General features: G+C 37.3%; 1 protein-coding gene across 3 annotated transcripts in view; it reads left to right on the top strand.

Annotated features, from left to right (window-relative positions):
* Nucleotides 1-12: 12 nt before the first annotated feature.
* METAP1D (methionyl aminopeptidase type 1D (mitochondrial)) overlaps nucleotides 13-24,273 on the top strand; it is a 45,280-nt gene continuing 21,019 nt past the window's right edge. The window contains exons 1-2 of one of the 3 annotated variants that reach the window (XM_017735801.1): nucleotides 13-315; nucleotides 23,489-23,655. In XM_017735801.1, the coding sequence (XP_017591290.1) occupies nucleotides 23,626-23,655 (30 nt within the window). In that variant the 5' untranslated portion in view covers nucleotides 13-315; nucleotides 23,489-23,625. Of the gene's footprint in view, nucleotides 316-17,950; nucleotides 18,274-23,488; nucleotides 23,656-24,273 lie in introns of those variants that run through there. The other 2 variants (XM_017735800.1, XM_008634761.2) reach the window with 2 other exon arrangements.

The following is a 24,273-nucleotide window of genomic DNA, read 5'->3' as shown; positions in this document are numbered from 1 at the left end:
TGCTGGTGTGTTTTGCTTGAGTTTTGCTGTGGTGATTTCTGCTGCTGAAGTAATCTAACATAAGTATACGTGTTTCTTCTGCCAACCCGTTCAACTGCAGAACTTCTTACCTGCTGGCATGCCCGTCGGTGTAATGGCTTTTCAGGGCCCGTTGTCCCCCGTGCCCTGAGGTTCTCTGAAAAGCACTTTTTCTGCCACATAACCTTTCACAAGCGAAGGTTATGTGCCCATATCCTACATCCGTCTTCAGCCCCATGCGCACTTAAAAACCCAATGTCTGTCATCCAGTTAAAAGAACCAAGCGAATAAAATTTGGTAAGCCTTCCTACCTTCCCTTCAGGCATCGAATCTTGTTGAGCTTCCCTAGGGGATATGCTTTTACAGAGACTTGAGAAAGCTAAACTGTCATAGTTAAGACAAGACTGATTAAACTAAATCCGATTTTCTCCGAATTGGACAGTTCAGTATAATTTAATTTGCAAATACTGAAAGACGAAAGTAATTTAAATTGGGTTTCTGTTCACCTAAGGATATCTGTTCTACCTAAATTGAACGAAATTACTTTTTTATAGCCTCTTGTGTGTGTTTGTTTGTTTGTTTTAATATAGCTGATGTGTTTTTATAAATGATGAAAGTTTTCTTTATTATGGAATTGTTTTTACATAAGTCCATTGGAGCAGGAGAGATCTTGGAAGTTTGTATATGTGTTAAATGCTTCCTCCACGTATCAGAAGGACTTAGGCTAGCCTAAAAAAAGCTCTTTATTATAAAAAGGAAAAAAAAGAAAATTATTTGACTGAAACATATTAGGAAGTTAAAAAGTACTTTTCAGTAGTCATATGGGGAAATTATTTGAATAGTTTCTGCCTTGCTAGTGTCAGAATTCAAACATTTTCAACCCCAAAAGAAGGCACACAGCTCTTTTAGGGTGTGAGTGGTTTCCACAAACCTTTGTGAAATTCTGCATGCTGGAATGCTACATTTCAGAGTGGACTAGCAGTGGATTGAACTGCATTTTAGCTGTCACCTTTTCTTGAAAAGTATTCAAAAATAATTTTACAGGTGATGCATAGAAGTGTGAATTAAATTTGCTGTTTTGTAAAAGAAAACTAGGAAACATCCAGAACACAGACACATCAAGTCACTGTCACAGTTTGTAGTTAGAAATAGTATGGATTGTGTGCTGGTTCACTGGCTTGTAAACGGTCTAATTAGATATTATCACAGTTTCAGGTGTTATAATAATTGCATCTGTGATACTTTATTGGTAATAAAGTAGAAGACATGAAAGAACTGCATTTATATCTACAGTTCTATCTTAGATGATTTAAAGCATAGTAATCTCTTACAGATCTATTTATTTCATACAGGTAAAGTATTGTAGAATAGAAGCCCCTAATTTCTTGTAATGAAATTTCAGGGCTTAGAGCCCCAGGGAAATAATTGATGAGAAGACATCCCATGTAAAATGAGTTACTTATTGTGATAAATACTGATATAAGTGATTTCTGATCTTGCTTCCTTAACGATGAATAAGTATGCTGTAATAATCTGTGTGACTTACTGTGGGCCGGGTTTTTAAAGTCAGGTCAGTAGAGACTGACGCGGTGTGATACATCCCTTGGATATGTAGTTTGTGTTCCTAGGCTGGCTGTTTGCTTGGTAAGGGGCTGAGCTGCCTCGTTCAGCCCCTTGCGGAACTGGGAATTCATCCGCAGGCTCCTCGGTGGGAAACCTGCTAGTAGTTCACAAACTGCACCTGGCTCGAAGCTGTTGCTGTCTCCAGCACCACAGAATGTGAGATGTTGTGAGATGCTTCTTCTTTTACTACTACAGAGCCTTTTAGAGATGTTTGTTTTCAAAATTTTTCTAAAACTGTTACCTTTTCCCCTTCGGTAGTAAAATGAGGAGGAAATACCTAAATGGGGTTTTAAACTTTTTTTTTTTTTTTTTTTAATAAAAGCAGGGGGACATAGCTGGAGTTCATACTGTTGCAGTACAACTTCAAAGCCTCACACTTTCAGGTTTGCCCAGAAGTGGTGAATCTCATCAGAAATTACTTGGGGTCTGGTTTGTTTTCTTTTTTTTTTTTTCTTATTTGGGCCATATAGGTCACAAGTTTGGTTCACAAGCCTTGTCAGTAATGCATGGTTGAGTATTGTCTATACTTCATAGTTAGGTTAGCTGAAATTGAATATATTAAAGGAATAATAAACTCTTCTCCAGCAGGGTATTTCTATGAAAATCATCAAACTATTCTGAAGCATTACACAAGCTAGAAACTTTAGTTGGACTAATAAAAGATGGTGTAGCAAGAGACTAAGGCAATATGAAGTGATCTGGTTCATGTGCTCTAGATAGAGTGCAGACGTGTCATTTTACGTAGTTTTTCTTTCTGGTCAGACATGGCTTTGCCATTTAGGATGGTAAAACTGGTAATCAACTTTTAAATTGCCATTTTATGTTGAACTCTGCGTGTTACTGTACAAAAGTGTGCCAAGGGGTCTCCATCTGGGAAGTGATTCAATAAATAAAGTACCTGCTTTACTGAATCTTTTACGAGCAGTATTTCTGATACAGTTCATTTCTTGCATTTTTTTAATCTGCAGACCTTGGTAATGCTCATGGTTTTACAAAATTCAAACTTTTCAGTATTTCTAAGGGGAAGTGAAAGGACTCAAAATTAGGTGATTTTCTTTTTTTTTCCTGAAATCAAAGTATGCATTTCAGATTTTTTTACTGCCATATGCTACTGAATCAGTGTTTCCTTCTGATGGTGCATTGTGAAACAGGAGTTGTATTTCTTTTTTTTTAATTGTTGTAGCTTGCTCTTTGATAAGAATATTAAACCACAAATTTCAGCTTACTACATACTACTCTTGTGTTAAAAATGAATCATAAAAGTCTTCTTAGCACTATTAATATTCAAATGGTAGAAGTATCTCTTCGTCTGTACTTTCCTCACTCTTAAAGAAATTCAGAAATGTACAACTCAAACAATTAATCCTCACCTATAATAACTTCCAGTACTTTTAAGCTAATGCTTTTTTAAAAATTAACCACAGAATATCCAGATAACAGTTTTGGGGAGACTTGGCTGTTTCCTGGTATTCTGGACTTACAATTAAATACTTCTTGTAATTCTAAAGTTTTTTGGCAAATGAGAAAAAGTTATTTCGAACTTGTGAAAGAGAGTTTTCAAGATCAAATGTGCTTGTCTGCACTGTGCAATATATGAGTTAGGCAATTAGCTGGTAGAAAATATTAATTCACATTTTCCATTAATTTGTAGACAGACTCATGTCTCCAGAATTTAATATTAGCATTATGAGCTGCAAGTGATGCGTGGTAGAAGTTCAAACCATTTGATTGTAGTACACTTTTACCATTTTTTAATGATCCTAAGGTAATTTCATCCCTGTCTTGAAAATAATCAGTCAGGCGGGGAATTAGTCCCATTTCAACTGTGCAGCAGCTCTGGGGAAGACATGCACTTTCATGGTTTGAGGCATGAGAGAAAAAATATTCCCCTTTCAATAAAGTGTTTAATTGTTCTCTCAGTTGAGAGGTAATGTATGGTTGGCAGCACACTGTGTTTTTTTCTTACAAGATCTATCACTTCTGGCTGTGGGTGGATGTGTAGGGTGTGGTTTCTCTGTGAGCTTAGGTTTCTCAGCATTAGCTAAGATTGCCTTTAAATGAAGGAAAGTCATTAGCAGATGTCCTGGACAGCTGCTGAAGATCAACATTTTCTGCCACATCAACAGCTTTACTGACCCACACCTACTCTTGTAGCCATTCATTTCAGACTAAGAAGTCTTTTCTCCTTTGTAGGAAGGTGCCCATTGACCTGGCACCGGGGCGTCACCATTGTGGTTACAGCTAAAATCCACACAGAGACACAGTTAAGTACAAGTTCCTGAAGAGTACTTAGTTTCAGCTTTTTGCAAATGCTTTCTCTGCTCTGCATGCCTTATATCTTGGGTGCCCAGATCCCAGGCAGTGTCCTGTATCCCAGCCAGTTTAGTCTGTGATAAATGTATTAGGTACATTTTCACATGCCAGAAATTAAGGAAAGTAAGCCTAGCCATAAGCCTTCGGGCAAAATTGACCTTCTTTGAAAATGTATTTTGCATGTATCACTTTTCATTTTGCAGAATTTTCCTTAAAGCTCACCTGGAGCTTCCCCTAAGCAGAAAAGAGCTACTTCCTCTTTCCATTCCTATCACAGAGCTCTGACACTTTTCCGCCATCTGCAGAAGCTCACTGCCCTGGTGTGGTGATTTGCTGAAGGGTCATTGTCCAGCTTTGTGCATAGGCTACTGATCCTGAAGTAAAATAACAGAAAGCTCTGGGAATGACTCTAGCAAGAAAGTGGGATGCCCCATCATAGGGAGTTGTCTTGCTGCTGTGCTTCCAAAGTGGATTTTACAGTGCTGTTTCTGTCTTCACAGTTGGATGTGGGCATATCTGTGAGCGAGGACTGTTTGCATGCACAACTTCTACATTGCCTGCCAGAGTCTGTTGTCCTTGTCTGGTGTTTCCTTACCTGGCTGCAGATGTAGAAGCAAAGGCTCAACGTAATACCCTGTAACAGAGTGGAAAGTCTGAAATGGAAAGTCAGTCTGTGATTTTAATTCAAGATACGCAGTTCAGTGCTGCCTCTGGGCAGCACAGGTGGCAAACTTTTTCTCTCCTTTTGGTGTTTCTTCAGTCTTCTACTCTTCAGGCTCACAAATGCAGTGTTAACCAACACAAAGCTTAGTGTTGTTCTGCAGAGAGCCAAATAACTGATTTAACCTCCTCTATACTCATACAGCAAATCAGTGAAATGAAGGATAGCACTTCACAATCTTTAGAGGTAAAATTAAAGGGAACAAAAATACAGGCTCCTAAAATCTATGCTGGAAGATGACCCTGCCAAGCCTATGTGCACGATCAAACTGTGACGTGTCTGGCTACTTGGTCCTTGCATGTTCTGTTACTTAAAGCATCAAGAATAGTGGTAGAGTATATGACAAATCTCTGGTGGTCTCTAAGCTTGTTCAGAGTAATATATAGCATTTGAGGAGAAAGAATGAAGGATTGAATCCTTCCTAAAGAAATTCTGGACCTCAAATAGTGAATTACCTTGTATTTTAGAGCAGGTAGCTTCACTCCCTAAAATCACAGGATCAAATGTCCTGTGAACATACAGTAAAACAATTTTTCTGGCTCTGAGAGTTCACAGTGCAGATAGCTAAGGCAGACAGAAGGGGCTGAAATTGTGAGCACTAGCTGATGGATGGAGAAACTCTAGCACCAAGGGAGTAATTTCTGGAGAGTTTTGTGGCAGCACAGCATCAGCAGGATGAAACAGAGCCTGAGCCTGCCCTAGTGCCTGCTGCTCCTAAGTTACAAGGCAAATGCACTTTAGCAGTGGACATAGGTAAAGTGGCTGTCTAGATTTAGGTATAGAATTTCTTTTGCTCAAGTTTTTGCACTGAATTACCCTACCTAGACTAGAAGCTGAATTTTAGGTGCACATAAAAACAACATACCACATATCTGTAAAGTTTGGGCTTTGTGTGTCGTGAGTGTTTTCTAGCTGTGCAGGAGAAACCCTATTGAGCCAGTCTGGCACACTTACCCTCATTTCTTGTGTGGCTTACTATGTATAGCTATAGTTGGAGTGTAAGGTTGAGGCTACCAAAAAATATTTCTATGTTGTCATGGTATTTTCTTTTTTTTATTTTGAAGAGATGTGAATTTTGGCTGAAGTCACCTTGAAGACAAGCTACTTCTGGTTTTGAACCTGTTATGGTTCTAAAACCGCAGTGGAGGTCTGTGTCATGAAATCTAAGCTGGTTTTCCTTTCCATGATATTCGGATATAGCAGACATGATTCTGATTGTGACAGTTGTGAATCAGGAGTAAATTTAAGCAAAATCTTAGGAGCTTTTGAGCATTCTTCTGTGACAGTCCTGCTGGTCCAGTGCAATCTGTGATTTCAAAGTAGTGCTTGATCATGTATGCAGTCTGAAAAGACCTTTTCTGTGCTAAAACCATCTGTAGGACACCCAGTTAAAATGATCTTATCAACTGCGGATTGAATAATTCCCCTTTTTTTTGGTTCCTCCTTCCTTCTTCACTCCCAAACAAGCACATTCCTATAGCACTTCAAAATGCACATCTGGTGAGAGTCTTGTTGCCTCTTCTTCTCTTTGGCAGTTTGACATGGTGATGTGCCATCATGTGTAGCTTGCAGTGCTTCTAGACACCACATCCCAGTGCTGTTGATCTAGCAATACTTATTAGCATTAAAATTTAATTTGAAAATATTTTGAAGTAATGTTGTGGGACAGAGAGTGGGTTACAGGGCATTGACTTTTTTTTTAATGTTTTGTCTATTCAAGCCATGTATATTTGTCACAGTGGTTTCTTTCGTAAGCATTTCTATTTAAAATCAATGTTTGTTAAAATATGCTTGTCTGCCCAATCCAACTTTCATATTATCTATGTGAAAAGGCAGGAGAATGTATATAAGGAGCAATCTGTATGTTGTAAACTCTCTGCCTTACAGTTATTGCATCCTGTAGAAAGAGGCTGTTTAGCTGCAGCCTTGTTTTAATTTCATTTTTTAGTTTTCAGTTACACATTTCAGGAGTCCCCCTGACCACTGCTGTTACCTGATGGCGCCTATATTTCATCAAGTTTAGACAAGCAGTCTACCTGGACTTAGGCCCAGAGGAGCTGCCATAACTGATGAACATGATCCCCTCTGCCTGGGAATTCAAGACCTATAGAACCATGATTCCCAAGGGAATTGAAAGAAAACTGTATTCAGACCATGCCTCTTGCTTTTTTAATTTTCTTTGCTGTTCTTATGTAGCATTGCCTTGTACTGATGGGTAGCATACTTTACCACAAGTGAAATCTGGTACTGGTTTGCTGATGATTAGGAGAAAAGATTCTTTTTAACCTACCCTGAAAACAGAAGCAGGAAAGAATAGAGCACTCAGAGACAGAAGTTGCTGTGACATCTCTTCATTACTGCGTACAAATGAAGTGACGCGTTATTAAACAAAATAACAACAAATGTTGCAGCAGTACTGTTATGATGTTGGGTGTTTTTTTACTGCATCATCATTTTTAGGCTTCCAGAGTTTAGTGGATACAATTGCATATTTTAATTTTGTTCTTGTATGCTGCTCTTTAATCTGTTTTGTTCTGCAAGAAAAACTGCCTTATATAAAGATTGCATAGTATCTTAGCTGTAGAATATTATGGTGGATTTTTTAATTTAGAAAATGTTTTTAGACTTTTTTTATGATTGCAGAATGAATGTTAGTGTTCAATGTAATTAAATTTAATTGCATTTCCTGTATGTTTTATTTTTAGTTTGCTCTTATATGCCTTTGTTTCCATTGGGAGTTGTAGATTTGACACATTTTTTTTAAAAGCATGGTGTTGGCAGTCAGACAAGCTCACTTTAAATCGATGAAATAATAAGCTTAAATGTCTTCTAAATGTGGGGAACTTGTAGTTTCTGCATAGTGATCAGGAGTTGTTTCTTCATTTTGTTTCAGATTATGTGGCCTTGTTATTTTTTTTTCTTTATAAGTTTAAAACAGTAAGGTGGGGAAGAGTAATTAAAGGCTGCTTCTTTCTTCTTATTCTATCTTTTATACCCAGGTCAGCTGGGCAGACTGGCAGAGCTCTTTTAGCTTCATACATTTTTGCCATTCATTTATCTTTTACTGCTCATGTTTGCTTAGCACGTTGTACCATTACTTGTAGAAAGACTGTTTTCTTTGATATCTTAAGAAAAAGTGGGGTTTGTTTTTCTGTTATTATAACAGTTTGTCTGACTGACTTACATTTTTAAACATGAGCTGTTTACCCAGGGAGGAACTACAGTGGCTGGAGAACTTACTAAGCTTTGGTTTCACAAATGTGAAGACTGAACAGATAAGGATTCTCAAATTTATTTATTTATTTAAATCTAGTGACTAATAAACATCTGAAATAAAGATGTCATTACTAAAAGGTCATTATTCATTTTCTCTGTGTAAAGGAGTATAAAGTCTGCTGTAGCACAGCACAGGTATTGTATTGTTCACACCTTCCACGTTTCTCATCTGCTTCAAGTTTGACATTCCTGGTATTTCCAAGGTTTAAAAAAATAATGATATCATATTTTTAAAATTCAAAAAAGTTAAAAGTATTATCATGCAATATAGTCACATTAAGATTTTTTTTTTCAGTCACCAACAGGGAAGAGAATTTCTTTATAAGTTTAAAACAGTAAGGTGGGGAAGAGTAATTAAAGGCTGCTTCTTTCTTCTTATTCTATCTTTTATACCCAGGTCAGCTGGGCAGACTGGCAGAGCTCTTTTAGCTTCATACATTTTTGCCATTCATTTATCTTTTACTGCTCATGTTTGCTTAGCACGTTGTACCATTACTTGTAGAAAGACTGTTTTCTTTGATATCTTAAGAAAAAGTGGGGTTTGTTTTTCTGTTATTATAACAGTTTGTCTGACTGACTTACATTTTTAAACATGAGCTGTTTACCCAGGGAGGAACTACAGTGGCTGGAGAACTTACTAAGCTTTAGTTTCACAAATGTGAAGACTGAACAGATAAGGATTCTCAAATTTATTTATTTATTTAAATCTAGTGACTAATAAACATCTGAAATAAAGATGTCATTACTAAAAGGTCATTATTCATTTTCTCTGTGTAAAGGAGTATAAAGTCTGCTGTAGCACAGCACAGGTATTGTATTGTTCACACCTTCCACGTTTCTCATCTGCTTCAAGTTTGACATTCCTGGTATTTCCAAGGTTTAAAAAAATAATGATATCATATATTTTTAAAACTCAAAAAAGTTAAAAGTATTATCATGCAATATAGTCACATTAAGATTTTTTTTTTCAGTCACCAACAGGGAAGAGAATTATCGTTCTTGAAGTCAAAATTTCATTACAAGTTTTTAACAGTTAGAGAACACCAGAGGAGTAAAGCTGTTTCTTTGAATTGTGGCAATACTCAGAGGCCACAGGCTTCAGGGTTCTGTTGTCTGACTTGCAGGGATCTCCTGCTTTGGAGTCTATGCAGCAGTTAGAAATAAATAGGGAGAGAGGCAAAGGCTTCTGCCAGTGCAGAGGCTTTTCCAGCTCACTGCTTGGTGGTGAATCAGTTTGAGAATCTATGTTGTGAATCTCACTTTGGCATCTCATGGACTTCCCACTTCCTGGAGTTGGTGATCCTGGTGGGAGCTAGCAGTCTTTGGGAACTTACCAGCTTTGGAAAAGGGAGGGTCTCCAGCTAGACTGCCACTCTGCCACTGCCTCACAGTAAAACAAGTTCTCCTATGGCTGTGTGGCTGAAGAGAAGGTATGATGTCAACACAGAGTGGGGCTCAGGTCCTACATGGACTAGGAGCCAGGAGCTAGGGATATTTGGTGCTGGTAGTGTGCATGGCTTTGCATGAGTCACTGAAATTTGTGTGTCTTTCTCCACCTACAATGCAGATATTTATCTACCTTGCAGGTGCATTGGTTGAGATTAATGAGTTGTTTGTAAAGCACTTTGAAGATGAAAAGCTCTATAAAAATGCTAAGTATTATTATGTATGAGCTCTTGAGTGCATAATGGCTGTTTGCCTGCCAGTATTTAAAGCAATTTATAACTCACTAAGTATGGAGGCATGGTATGAAGTCAAGTTCTAGTTTCCATTTAGGAAAAGTCACTTATAGTTTTTGTTCACCAGTTGAGGTCATACCACTGGCCTTCGGTGTTATCTAGAGTGAAAACAGACTCAAGATTTTTTGAAAGGAACTGTTTAAAAACATTAAAATCATGGGCTTTTTATAAGGGTTTCTTCTCAGTTGGTCATTTTTTACCCTCTTTTTATGACTTGTGTTTTGATTGCCAAATTCCCACATTTTCTGCCTTTTTTTGTTTCTCCAAATGCTTCTTCTGACACTTAGACTTTCTCTCCCTGACCTTTACGTCTGTGTCTGCAGTTGCCATCAAAGCTATGTTCCTCTGCTCAGTGGCCACACGACACAGGTTTCCTTAGCCCTTCATCTACCGATCCCTCACTTTGGGGCTTCCATGGCACTCCTTCCCCGAGAAACCTCCTGCCCCAGATGCACATTGCCAGCCAGTGCTGCACAGTATGGTGCTTTTCTGCAGGGTGCTTCTGCAAAAATGTCACAGTGAAGTGGCTGGCAGGCAGGCAAGAACACTGCCCAACAACAGGAGGGACAAAGCTGCCCTGTGCTTGAGAGCACACCTCCCTAGCTGTGACCTCTTGGTTCACTGTTCTTCAAGCTTTTTGAGCATTGGTTTTTGTACGCATCCTCTAGTGGCAGTGTGGACTCCCATGTAGGAAGCTGAAACAAACTGATAATGAACTTACTTTCTAAATAAAAGTCTTGCTATCAAATTCCCCGGTTTTGTCAAGTCACAAGTTGAAAATAACTGTTTGTTATGTATCAGCACCATGTAGTCTGTCCAATTTGGATAATTAAATATTCCGTTTAGCCCCAGTCTGGGTTTGCTGCATTGGGTTAGAGATGGGAAAGAAACAAATGCCTCATCTTTAATAGATTCACAGTCATATATAATTACTTAACTGCAGTCTCCTTCACTTCATAAGATGTGTCATGTAACCAGAGTAGTGCATGTTTTAACTGTAGGAGTAAAATGCAGGAGAGTATGCATGAAAATTTGCATACCACAGAGTAAGGTCTTGTAGTTTATTGGATGCAATTCAGGCAGGAAAATATAGTATGTGGCTATGTTTAGTATAATAAGAAGTGTCAGAATTCTCTATTTTGTCATAGTTATTATATTATATTGCTATGTTTCTAAAATTATCTAGGAGAAATGATTGGTAAATGTTACCAACTGAACTGTTCATTGGCAAAGGGCTTTATCTGCATGATAACTGGCTGTTCCTTGGAGTACAAGGGAAGTTTGAATTTATTTTTTTTTAATTCCCTCAAGATACTTCATATTGAAAAAATTATTTGAGTGAAAAACACTGGAAATGTTTTATGACATAGAAACAAAGTATGGAAAGTTTGTTCGTTATCCTTTTAGACATTATGTCCTTTCCAAATCTGTAATGTCTTTCCCTTCTTAATTTCTGAAGAAAAAGGAGAATGTTGAAAACCAAGTGTTCAACAAGCTGCCTTGCTGCATGGAAGCCTTAGAAAGGAGAATAAAGGGCTCTTCAGAGTTCCTTGGAGGTCTTTTGGCAGACATACTCTGTAGTGTGCAGCCTGAGAAAACTTCCATGCGTTTTTTTGAAAGTCGCACTGTTGTCTTTTGAGTTTAGATTATAAATATCCAGCCACTCTAACCAGCTCTATAAAGTCTCTAGCTTTCACATTTTAAAGATGTTTATTTTCAGGTATTCATTGTTAAAACCTGTTTAAAGCTATGTTTCATTTTAGATCAAGCTCATTTTGAACCATGAAGAACTATTGCAGTAATGAACACGATCTAAATTTGTATGTTAATACTTATAGCGTATCAGATGTTCTCTACAGAAATGTGTACACTTCTCAGATTATCTGTTTCATGCTTTCTTGTACATAAATTTAAATTCAGTCCTGCCTTATGTATTTTTTAAATCTGAAAGTCAACAGATGTGGCATAACATTGAAAGAAAATGACAAGTTTGTTGCTCACATGAATTCTAGCTGTTGAGTCTCAGATTTTCTGATAGACACAGGTGAAGATGGAGTTGGACAAAAGCAACAGTGAACTCCTAGCTTACTTCCTTGTAAAACGGAGATGCTTTATGTAAGAAATGGTGCAGTCACTGCAGATCTGCTTGTATTCTGCTTGACTTCTCAGCTCTTGAGTGTGCTTGTAAACTCATCTAGACTTGTTGAGTAGACTTTTCCACTGGACAAAGTGGATAGGCTTCTCGCAAAGACATGCTGGTTTGACGCTGAGAGGAAGTGTTGCCCACAGTCATTTGTTCAGATCTGAGCATCAAGTCACATCCATGCCTTGTGAATGAAATGGTAGGTGATGACAAGGCTTAATGTCATTGCCATGTGCTTTTTGAGCTAACATCTGTGGGGTGGCTAGGCAGGTCTCACCTCTCCAACCCATTTCTGGTTGTTCTGCACTGATTACTATTAACATAATTCCTATGAGTCATGGCAGAAATGTGTGTTCTTTAAAGAAGTAAATAAAGTAGTGGGTCTTGTCTGGGTTTACAAAGGTTTGTTCATGCTCTGACATACCCTGCTAAATCAGCAGAAGCTCAGCTCATGAGAATAGTTCTTTTCCGGTTGCTCAAAAAGATCAAGTTGTACCAGCAAGAATTATTTTGCTGTTATAGCTCTGTCCCAGCAGCTTTCTGAGTAGTACCATTATGTTGTCTGTTAGTTTTGAGTTGTAGAGTACTCTTCTTAACTAATACATGTTTTCTGGCAAAAATTTAATTGCAGAGCAAACCAAAGATTGCAGAAGTGACTGTTTCTAAAATCTGCTTGATAAAGACAGTCTTGTTTTTGTTCATTTGGATGCTGTTCTGTCCAAATAACTCTTCTGTAAAAGCTGATTCAGAAAATCAGATACAGAATGATGTAGCTGGTGGACAGACTTTGGCAGGGCTTGCTGCAACAGTATCCCCAGCTGTGGGAACCAGATGGATGTTGCAAATGGGTTGGTGGGGTGTTGGCAGCTGAAAGTTCAACCAGATGAAAACAATCAGCTGGGGTGGCTGGGGAAAGGCAGCGGTTTTCTCATGCCCTGTCTGATGTGACAAGCAGTGAGAATGGACTACCAACCACTGCAGGATGAGCAAGCATGGCCCAGGCATGGGCATAACGCTTCCAATGACTGTGCCATTGCTAGGGGAACAGCCATGTCAGAATCAACTTTGTTGTAGCTCTTTGCCTACTGAATGCAGAAAACATCAGGAGCCTTGACGTTTATAAAGTTGTGGCCAGGGCTGTAAAACTCAAATTCACAGGCACATCACTTTTCAGTAGGGCATGCATGTAGATTGAAACAGACTTCACATTTTCCATGTGAAAAAAATGTGCAGCAGGATTCTTGGCGTGTAATTGACTGAATCTAAAAGTTCTGAATTGAGTTTACAAATTAGTAATTGATTAAGTGGACATCCCCATAGAGAATTTCATAGATTACTGCCCAGTTTTGCAGACAAGGTAGCTAAGTATGTTCAGGAGAAGTGCCTGTCTTACTTAGCTGGCAAGTTAGATTATCTTCATCTTGTGGAAAGCAAAACATTTATTTCTTCTTATAGAGTTACTATCTGTGCAGAAAAGACTGTGTGAAAAAAGGAAAAGACTTTTCAGTCTAGGAAAAGGAGTTTGAGACCTAATTTCTTGCAAAGACTCCTTTCTTTATCTAGCTTAGAAAATCAGACAGTGGAATAGTCCAATAAACTGTACAAAGTGAGTGAATAACCTCGTGAAAATAGTTCAGAAATTAGATTTGGGTTTTTTGTTTTGGTTTGGTTTTTTTTTAGCTTAATAATGTATTTTTTTAATAAATGAGTCTGAATGTTTGGTACACAATCATCCTGTTACTTTCTGCCTGTTTTATACTTATGTTCTTTCCTTTAGCATTTATTAGAACAGCTTCCCTTTCTACAGAAGGGCTATGTTATTTATAAATTGGCATTTTATTTGCAATATGCCATATATGAAGTGGGCCGTAGATGGTAGTTACATTGCTTGAGAATAGAACCCTTAATTTTGATGTGTTTTATAAACAATTGGCAATAAATGGCCTCATCCTGTGTCCTTTGACTTTAGTGGGAGCTCTAACAAGTGTGTTTATGCCAGAAGAAGCCGGCTGCCAGCGCAGCGGAGCAGGCAGTGCGCCTTTGCATTCAGCACAGTTGTGTGTCCCCGTGCCAAGAATGAATTTTGCCGATTCAGATTTGCTCAGTTTGTCAACACACAGCTCCCATTGAACTTCGCAGGACGAGAATCATTCTTGGCACGGGGCCGCGGGCAGCCCAGGGAGCGGGGCCGGCAGCGCCGGGAGCTGTGCACTGGCCAGGGGAGCAGCGCCCAGCCTTGGCTTCCCAGTTTCCGAGGCTCCCGTCTCCTGGAGCATGTGTTTGCTGTTGTTGGAGTGGTGGGAAGAGTCAGTGATAAAAAGAGATTTCCTAGGTTAGTTTTCAAGGCTATTTTTTTGTGTGTGTGGCTGTCTGGATGATTAATGTGAGTAGGAAAATACTGTTGACCCATTTAAATCATGTTAGACAACATCCATTGCTCATCTACATAATGAAATACACACTGAACATTATAGCCTAAGTATAAGAGCCAGTGAACTACAAAAATAATATTTTACTCATTTAGATTATGAAGTAAAATATAGGACATTAGTACTAATGATAGTATTAAATTTTAAGCCATGCAAATGGCAATTGTCAGTGAAAAAGAACTATAAGTTGAAAAGGCTATTAGCATTTCAGCTTTAACAGTTAATTTGAGTAATTTATTTTTTCTGCTAGTGTGCAGCTTTAAAAAGTCTATATGCAAAACATTTAATAGTAAGTGCAGAAGTGTTTGTTTTATATTGTTATTTAATTTCAGTCATTAAAGAAATGTTAGAAATTAATTTGCAATATTAAAATATATTAACATTTTATATTACCAACAGTAAACTGCAATTTTTACTTGGGTAAAATCAAATATAAAAAATATATCAAAAATAAAATTATTAGTAACCAAGAGATGAAATCATTTTAAGCATTTATTTAAGTACCAAAGCAGAAACTGTAGCCTTTAAAAATACAGATTTTGTCAAATAGAAACAGAATTGTCAGCATTTTAAACTAAATACAAATTTTAAAGTACTGAATTTAGGCTGACAGGTTTCTATGGTTACCTACCTTTCCAATAGTTTGGTGAGATGTGTAAATTGGCCTGTGAGTCACTAGTAATTATTTGGGTTTTGTTTGTTGTAGTTGTAATTCTGTGTTCAGTTTGAATCTAATACATTTCATACCACATGCTTTGGTTTATGTATATTTTAGTGTGTATGATTGACAGTGATTGAGCATTTCTTATGGAGTGCTTGGTTTTTTGTCATAAGTGATGTATGTTGGTACTTCTGAAAATGTAAACAACTTCTTCCTGTATCACTGTTTGATAAACAGGGATTTTTATGCTAAAAAGAGGTCTTTGTAAATGTTAACCGAGGAGATAAGTGAAAGGTGTTTAAAAATAATTTAAAACATCTCCCAAACATTATATTGTACTCTTCCAAATTTGATCCATAATTCTGTCATTATAATTCATTCAGTGACCCAAATGTCACATATTTATGAATAAGCTTCCAAGTTACACATTAATAGCACATAGTAATGACTGACAGGTTTAAAAATAAATGTTTTAATCAGGATGCTACAAGTTATCTGCAGCAAGCTCTTGATTAGAACATCTTCCTTGTGCAGAGCATTTTCTTGAAATAAAAATAAGAGCTTATTTCTACCACCGCCACAGCAGTTTAGCAGAAAAAGGTCTAAACTCTTAGACCTCTCTGCTCATATATTTTGAAATCTGGATTAGAGAATGTAATTCCCCAACCTTAGACTCATCACTCTAGCAAAGGACACGTATGTGTTTTCTCAGTAAAGACTTACTGTCCTAACATAACTTGTGTTTTCATGTGAAAACAGGACAATACAAGTAATTAATAACTTTTAACACAAGGCAAGAATTACTACTAGCTGTCAATTTTACCAAATGAGTAGTAATGTAATCTTACTTTATGAAGGTATTCATCCCAAAGTTGCTAGCCATGTGCACTTTTTTTCTTAATTTTGGGATAAGACTGACCTATGATTCAGAAATCATCATGTGTCCTTAGAGATTTGGCTGCAGGTGTATTCAAAATACTTATTGCAGGAAAAAGACCAAATACTTTTTCTCTTCCCATGTGTCAAGCTACACAAAACATCTTCATACAATGTTCAGGAGCATTCCTAAATTTCCTACACAAAGATTACTCTTATTTGAGCAGTGTTGCTTGCCTACTAAAAGGGTGGGAAATGTTTTTTATGGTGATCCAGACATATTTTTTCCATTTCAGGTGGAAATTTAAGAGGTTAAAGTAGAATTTTTTTTAACATTTAATACTGTGTCAGGCATGTATATAGGACATAAATATGCCAGGTGAAAAACAGTTGTTTCACAGAGCACCTGAAAAGATTTTAACCCAGTAGGATTCAATGAATGTTAGAGCTGTGGGTGGGTGCATACAAACAACAAGATTTGGTATTGTGCTGTGTGTAAGGACTGTTTGAATAGCTTATTATTTTAATCTGGAACAACTGCTATTTTTTAAACTAACTTGTTCCAATAGCTGTTACTTCCCTACAAAATCAAAATAATTAATACAATAACCAATCTTTCAAGCAAAAGCAATTTCTCTGAGCTTTTAAAAAATCTAAAGATAGATAGAAAGTGCTTGGAAAATGTATTTAAATATGGAAGCCTGAGCAGATATGTTTCTCATTCTAATTTATTCACTTTATGATAGATTAATTTACTCAATAAAGGAATGCAGTAACATAAGAGGAATGTTTCTACTGCTAGTCAGAGAAGTTGAAACTTGCCAGATGCTGTGATCTGGAGCCTAAATTCCCTTGATAGTAACTGTGATTGAAACCCTTAATATTGCTTTGTCCAGCTTTTGTACTGGACTTGTCTCATTTTGTGGAGATATTGCTTTAGACAACACTGTCTTTTTATTTTCCTCTTCTGTTTTTCTATCAGAGAGAGAAAATGTAGTAGAAATAACATTAGGATGGAAGGCTCTATTGGAGAACTGCAGTGTCCTGTTCCCAAAGTTAAGTCTGTGCAGCCTGATCCCGTGTTCTGTAATAGACAATTCATTTCCTTTGGTATATTAATGAATATGTCTCAGCTATAGTTAGATTGTACTCTTTATTTTTTAAATCCTATAATAAAAGGGGGAAGTACTGTTTAATGATATCAGAATTTTACTCAATTTATTTCTTATACTGCCTTGGTGTAACTCTGTGTTGTGTATATATACAGAACTGCTCAACTGGTCAAAGGAGGTTTTAAGGATGTAATACTAATTTTTTCTTCTTGTTTGTTAAAGTTGTACTGTCAGTTGCTGCTGATAAAAGGTGGCATCGAGCCAGCTTCCTGAAGGAGCTGTGGGGAGGGTCATGGCTTGTCATGACCTGGGCACTGGTACTTGAATGTTGTTATTATTGGGATGAAGTACCCTTAGGCTGTCATCCTTCCTGTAAATAGAAGGGGTTCTGATTCTCTGTGGTTTCCCAGTTTACCAACTTGCAGAACAGCTATTTTGTTGGCCCTAAGTTTGACTGAATAATGAATTAGAAGCACAGCACGATTCCAGAAGGCACTGATTCATCATTTTAGTCTGTTAGTCTAGACCAGATCATAGTAAGTAAAGGCAAACAAGAATCTGTTTCCCTATAGTTGATAAATTTACAAACTGATTTGTATTGGCATATAGCCAACGAATTGCCCAGTTCCACCCTGTATGAAGTAAGGCCAGAATTGTAATTAGCAAGGAGCATAACTGAGGGCCAAAACTGACTTTTTTGGTGACATGGAGGAGTCATGTTGATGTTGGCAGAGGGGCTGACTCTTCTGCCTTGGAGTCGGTCGCTGTTCGACCATTGCTTTGCTTCATTGCCTCTTAGGAGAGTAACAAGAACAGTTCTGTTAAAGCCTTTATTAACTAAACAAATTCTGTCGTTAATTTCCAAAAAAATTAGATATTTAAATAAAACAATCCCAGTTAGAATATAATGTTTGCAACATACTGGCCTGTGTTTCGATTTATCAGGGTAGGGTCATAAGCATGCTGTTGTTGAAGTTTTCACCAATGTGTTGATGTCGTAACTGAAGTCACATCTATCCTGATGAATATTTCATTTCCCCAATCATGCTATTAAAAACAGAGTGTTTTTACCCTTTCATTTCTGCTTTCTCTTTTCCAGTGACAGCTGTGGCTGCGTCCTGTTTACAAATTGCTGCTAGTCACATTTTCAGTAGTCCTTACGGGTTTTGCTTTCCCCTAATACATCCAATTAGGAGGAAATATTTCTCGCAAGCACCGACTTGCTCTTCTCCTTGTAATGACATAGTTCTGCAATCCAGGAAACAGTGCTGCATGGTGTCCATGTCCACGATTTCCTGATGTGGGAAAAACGTGTGGAAAGCATCTGGAGAGGAGGAGACCCCCTTTACCAGCTTGTTTCCTGTAAGCAAAATTGGAAGACCTTGTCTGTGCAAATAGATTTCAAAATAGAGTCTGCCCTTTGACTGTCTCCATAATTACACAGCGCTCTCTGTATTTTATTTGGCTGCCAGAGCAGTTAACCCCTGGAAGTAAGGGGCTGATGATGGCGTGACCAGCAGGGGTATGCAGACATGACCATGTGAATACACTCTTGTTTGGAGAAGCCTGTTGTTAAGACCGTCTTGCAATATACTTTTACCAAATTTGAGAATTATTATGTGTTGGATTATGTTGATTAAGGTACATTATATCCGTAATGTACAGAAAATGTGGAGGTATTAGTTGCAAAAAAGGAAAAAAAAAAGAGAAACAAAAAAAAGTTCTTTCATGGCTTTGATGTAATCAACATCTGTCAACAGAATGAATTTGCTTTTGTTTAATTTCAAGGGCTCTTGTCCTTCTACTTTGCCCAATCAGTTTCAACTTCTGCCTCAGGCATTTCCCTGTGTTGTTCTTGGAGTTTTTTTCTTTTTTTTTTTCCCTTCTTTTTTTTTCTTCTTTTTTTTTTTTAGCAAATGCACAGGTTATTGCATGTGAAATGTGAGCTGCTCTTCTGCTACACAGGTTACCCAGAGCTGGAAAGAACCTTTAATCTTTCCCATCCTATTTTTGAAGCTTGGACATACCTTTGCAACAAGGGGGGTTACAAAGTCGGTGTTTTATTAGACAGTTAGAGTTACAATTGCAAGTTAAGGTCTTTCAAACCACAGCAATTATTTTGGATTGAAAAATGGGAACATTTTGTAATTAGTGGTAAAAAACTAAGTATTCTTACCTAGTTGACTTGGCTGGATTCCACGTATTGTTACCCTTAGTGATTTTTAATACCTCATTTTAAACTTCAATCCTCAGAAGTTTCAGCAAAATGAATATTTGCACAAGTAGCTAAATTATGCTAGAGTAGTAAAATCACCTGACAAGCCAAATGAAAGATCTCTAGTGTTTTACCTCCAAGTGAGTATATATTCAGAAAATCTCCAGTCATTCTTTTTTCAGTTTAAAAAGAAAGATTAAATCACATATTTTGAAAAGGGTTGTCAGAACAATGCTTTTGATGTTGTTAACTTTATCGAAAGCAAGTCGATTTTATTTCCTAAATAGTTTGGGATGTTAATTCTTGTAATCCTAAATAATTCTGGTACTTTGCTTCTGTTGATACTATGACTAAATTATTTTAAAATATGTTAATTTATTTCTTGTCTCTTTTAAGATGTACCCTTTTATTTATTGTAGCTCAGAACTGTCACAAAGTTTATCCATTGGTAATATTTTTGTTATTTGCTTGGAAAATTGAAATTTTTCATGAATAAATACCAGAAAAAGGGTTGCTAACAATCACATTTGATGAATCATATAAATGAGCAGGTTTTTGCACAGCTATCCCACACTTCATTCATTGAAAACATGGCTTGATAAATTGCTGTAACTGTTAAACAAGAAGCATTAGAAAAGGGCTTATGTGAGAGTTCATTTTCAACATCTCCCATTAAAAATACTTCTTGACCAGAGGAAAATCACATTTAAATTACTAAAATCAACTTAATTAAGGGTCATTAATAGAGATACACATAAAAAACTCTCCACTCTATGAGTGAAATGGGAGCATTTCATTATATAGTATAACATGCATGAACAGATAACAATTAAAATAGCCCTAGAGTAAAAGGCTAATAAATATAGGGCACATTGTGCTGCAAAATCAGTCACTTAAAAATGCTCCCACCCATCATAATTCTTGAATGCCATATTCAGCCCCTCTGACTGACTCATTTAAAAGAGGAAAAAAAGTCATTTCCACAAAGATAAATTAATCTGGTAATTCACAAGAGCTCACAGTGCATATTTATATTATTAATCCAAATGAGGGTCTGGAAGGTGTGCTGAGGAATCCAGCGGCTCCAGCAGGACATGCACGCACACGGATTGCACAGTGGGATTCACTGGCAGCTCAGTGGAGCAGTTGTCAGTAATTTTCTGTGCTCGACGCATCCAAGCTGCTGATGTGATTTGGTAATGCTGCTGCTAATTCTCCTTAGTGCAGCTGATAGTAAATATTCTGTTGCTCGTGGCAGATGATGTAGCCTTGCTGTTGGGGTACAGAATAAACACATAGAGGGTCAACTTCGTATCGTGGTCGTGCTGGTCTGTTACCAGCCTACCCAGTTTCACATGCCACGCTCTCCGGTGGCTGCAGTTTCTGCTGGAAGATGCATAAATGCCATTTTATGAATTATCTTACAGTAATTAATATACACAGAAAGCTGAACAAAAAGGATGTGCTTGAGCACCAGTGTTGCAGAAGTAAATAAAGGCACTGAGAAAAGCTTTGATGGGTGTAAGGGGTGGGGAGGAGGGAATCTTTGAGCCAGACTTGGAGAATACAGACAGTTGTTCCTGTCTTGGGTGATTGATGATGTTGCTATAACAAATTAGCTGGAAATATGGGAGCTTAAAAAATAAAAGGAGCTGTGGAGGCATTAGAAGGCTTTCTTAAGGAAGGAAGTGTGTGGATGGAGTCCAGATTTTCATTATAAACGAGTAACTTCATTATATTTTAATGCCATTTTATTTAATTTTATTTTTACTTTGTAGGAGAATGTTTTCTCTTATAATTTTTTATATTTCAAATAAAGGTTTAGTTGTCCTGTGTTTATAATTCGTGTGATATAATTTAGGAATTGTATTTTAATATGGTGATACTTATTTGCTTGTCTCATTCCTTCTGTTCAAGTAGTAGGTATTTTTGTATGCATCTGGTTTATAATGAGTAGTTAGTAGAATAACAACAGCCTGCAGTACCTTATTATCCTGCTATTTTGTGACAACGCTTGCAGTGTATCCTTGGGAGAACAGAGGTAAAAATTTTATTCCAAATAAAAAGGCATCCCTTCTGAATGTGGGCTAGTCAATAGAAATGCACCCGTGAATATGGTTTAATGTATTTAAGAGTGTGTATTTGGGGGGTGTACATTGGGAATAATTGACAAGCACACTGCACCTTTTCTTCCCCAGTTAAATTGTGACACAGTTGACAAGGTGCCCAGTGAGCATGCTGGGCATCAAGGAGAGCATTTGAAATATATTTTCATGTATTGATGTCCATTTGGATGTTAGCTGACCACATCAGTGAGTGTGGGATGTTGATATATTTATAGTACCTTTAGCTGTGGTAAGAGCAAGGTACTTCAACTGCACTTTGTAAAAGAGGCAACTTGGCTTACCCTGTCAGAGTGATTGCTGCTTCCGGTGACCCAAAAGTTGCTGCCTCAACAGATTCTGTGCTTCCAAATTCCAGAAACGAGAGCAAACCAGACAGGGAGTTTGTAGGATGCTTTGGGTTCTCTGGACGTGCTTACAGTTGCAAGTTAGGTGACCCTTTCTTTATTTTTTGTATGCTTGGGTGTTTTTTGTTAATTGGACAATGATTTTTTTTTCTTGTGAAGGAGACTCTAGGAAAGTAGGTTATGAGGCTGCTGTTTAAATTCTAATTAATAGGCTATCAAACCAATTCATCCCCCTGTTAACTGGGCAGCTTCACTTCCTTGGAGATGCTTTCTCCTGTTTTGAAGCAGGCAGCTTCCATTGGGGTGCTTAGGTTATACTGAGAACTTGAGGTGAACCTCATCCTTCAGCTCCACTTTGTTGCTTACTAACAATTTAAAAAAAACACCAAAAAAAACCCACCAGTAAAAATTTGCTTGAGTAAAAGTTTCTACACCTGAGTGAACCTTTCGGATATCGGTACCTAAATGTAGCCCTGACGTGCAAAGAGACAGTCGGAACACTTCTAATGCGAACCTGATGCAACTATTTCATTCAGTCTGGGTTTGGGGCTCCAAAACAGTGCATAACTCGAATCTTCTGTATGTCATGGAATACCGTAAGAGGGCTGTCTGTGAAAGGTTGCACATGTGGAAGGATAATTTCTGCATCTGAATATGATAAATGCATTCAAAGGAAAGGAAGGAAGGTACAATAGAATAAAAACATGCGAGATATGAAAGAAACTCTTCTAAAAATTTTTTTTTGCGTAGATGCAAAATATGCTGTAGATTAATTTCTTTATTTCTGTGATATAAAAATGTTTAGTTACTTCTGTTTAAACAAAAACTTTTTACTGAAGAATAGTTATTCATCTGGATTACTTGCTACAAGATTGCTCTTGTATTTGAATACATAATGACATTTTTCAGAAGCAGATCAACTGTTATGTTAAACTTATGTTTCAGAAAAAACCCCTATGTTTAGATTGTAGAACGTTTGAGTAGTGGAAATACACACTGTGTGTAATTGTAATGTAATTGGGCAGTGTCAATAATCCTTTTGAATTTCCTGGTTTTGATGTTAGCATTGTCTTTTGTGGTGCATTATTTTGGTTTTGATGTCTCTGAGAGCCTTTGGGCCCCAATGCCCTTTCTTTTCCTTTTTTTCCTTTTTTCTTTTTTTTCCCTTTTCCTTTTTTGAGGGGGAAAAAATGTGTCATTGCCCAACAAGGAGGTTTGAGCTATGAAACTTTCATCCCAAATTCCCATGTGAATCAAATGGAAATCTGAATCAAATACTCCAAATAAATTACAAATTTTAATCCCTTCAGTTACTTTTGGCCAAGATTAAAAATATCTCCTGAAGTTTTTTCTGTTGCCCCCTGAACAAGATGAACCCCGTTCTTTGTGTCTTGAGCAACAAGACAAAGAGAAACATTAGCTTTGTTATGCTCAGATCCGTGACCAATTCTGCAAAAATACAGCTGAAAATATTGGCTGAAATAACATTAAATCTTTTTTTTTCTTCTCTTTTTTCACTATTGTCCCTTATTAACTGCTTTGCCAAGCCTTGAACAGTGCAGCCGTGTAAATTGCTCCAAGCAGCAGCCAGTTAGAGCATCACTCCTGTCTGTAAACTGTGGGGAATTTACCCATTCTGCTTTTTAATGCATCAAACCAAAACAGATTTGGTGTTTTATAAAGCTTCAAAGTACTGTTTTGGAAGTTTTTTTGTTCTCATTTCTTCTCATTCTTACTGCTCTTTCTTAAACAGTGCAAGATTTTAATTACCCTTGGCAACTACGTGAGTTCTGTGCTGTGTTTTACATGGTGCCCTTCTTTTTGCATACTTTCCATTTTGTAATGTGTAACTAGGAAAAAATACTAATAATTTTTAATTTATCTGTTAACAGGTTCTGTGACTGGCTGCCACATAATCTTTTCTTCTTGCAATCGTAACTACCTGCACAGGCACTCAAGCAATCATCAGCAAAGATGCTTCTTCTTTCAGGGACAAAGAAATACTGCTTATAGTGTAGTTTGGCCAGCCATGGTTTCTCCAGCTCACCGAGTTCCTAAGGTACTGCAATTTCTGTTACGTAATCTGTTCTTCAGTCAGTGTACAGTTTGATTGCAGTCATGATCAAGTGTATTTGTTGTCCAACAGCTGGGGGTTGGATCACTGTCTTGTTGCTTGGTCTGGTATTTGAAATAAGAGAGCTGGTGTTCAGCTGTCTACCATGTTAAACATGGTGATGTATTTAGTTATGAGGGAGTTCAAACCTGGGGCTTGTTCAGTTATAGTAGTATAAATGTGAGTATTATTATCTGTCAACAATTCTGGGTCCAGATTCTTGTTTGGAACAATTATAGACAGTCTTACTAGAAGTCAGGAGGAATCACTCATGATCATCTGAGTCCCTTTCTGTATAAATCTCTAACAAGCAAATTATAAAAATGTTTATATTTTGCTGATGGTTTTATTGTTTATGTCAGAAAGAGGACAATACCTTCTGGTAGCTGTCCCGCAACCCCACTACACATTTTAAACTTGTCTTTTTTGTGCCTGAGTGTTCTTTTTCCTTGCAACATATATTTTTATTTTTATTTACTTTAGAGCCAAAAGGGACTTTTTCATGCAAATGCAAATTTAACATGTGCTCCACTTCTGGTTTCCTTTTTTGCCTTTTCTTTTTTT

This window comes from Corvus brachyrhynchos, unplaced genomic scaffold (assembly GCF_000691975.1).
Source record: "Corvus brachyrhynchos isolate BGI_N302 unplaced genomic scaffold, ASM69197v1 scaffold255, whole genome shotgun sequence".
NCBI classification, from domain to species: domain Eukaryota; kingdom Metazoa; phylum Chordata; class Aves; order Passeriformes; family Corvidae; genus Corvus; species Corvus brachyrhynchos.
This window is presented reverse-complemented; position numbering and strand designations above follow the sequence as displayed.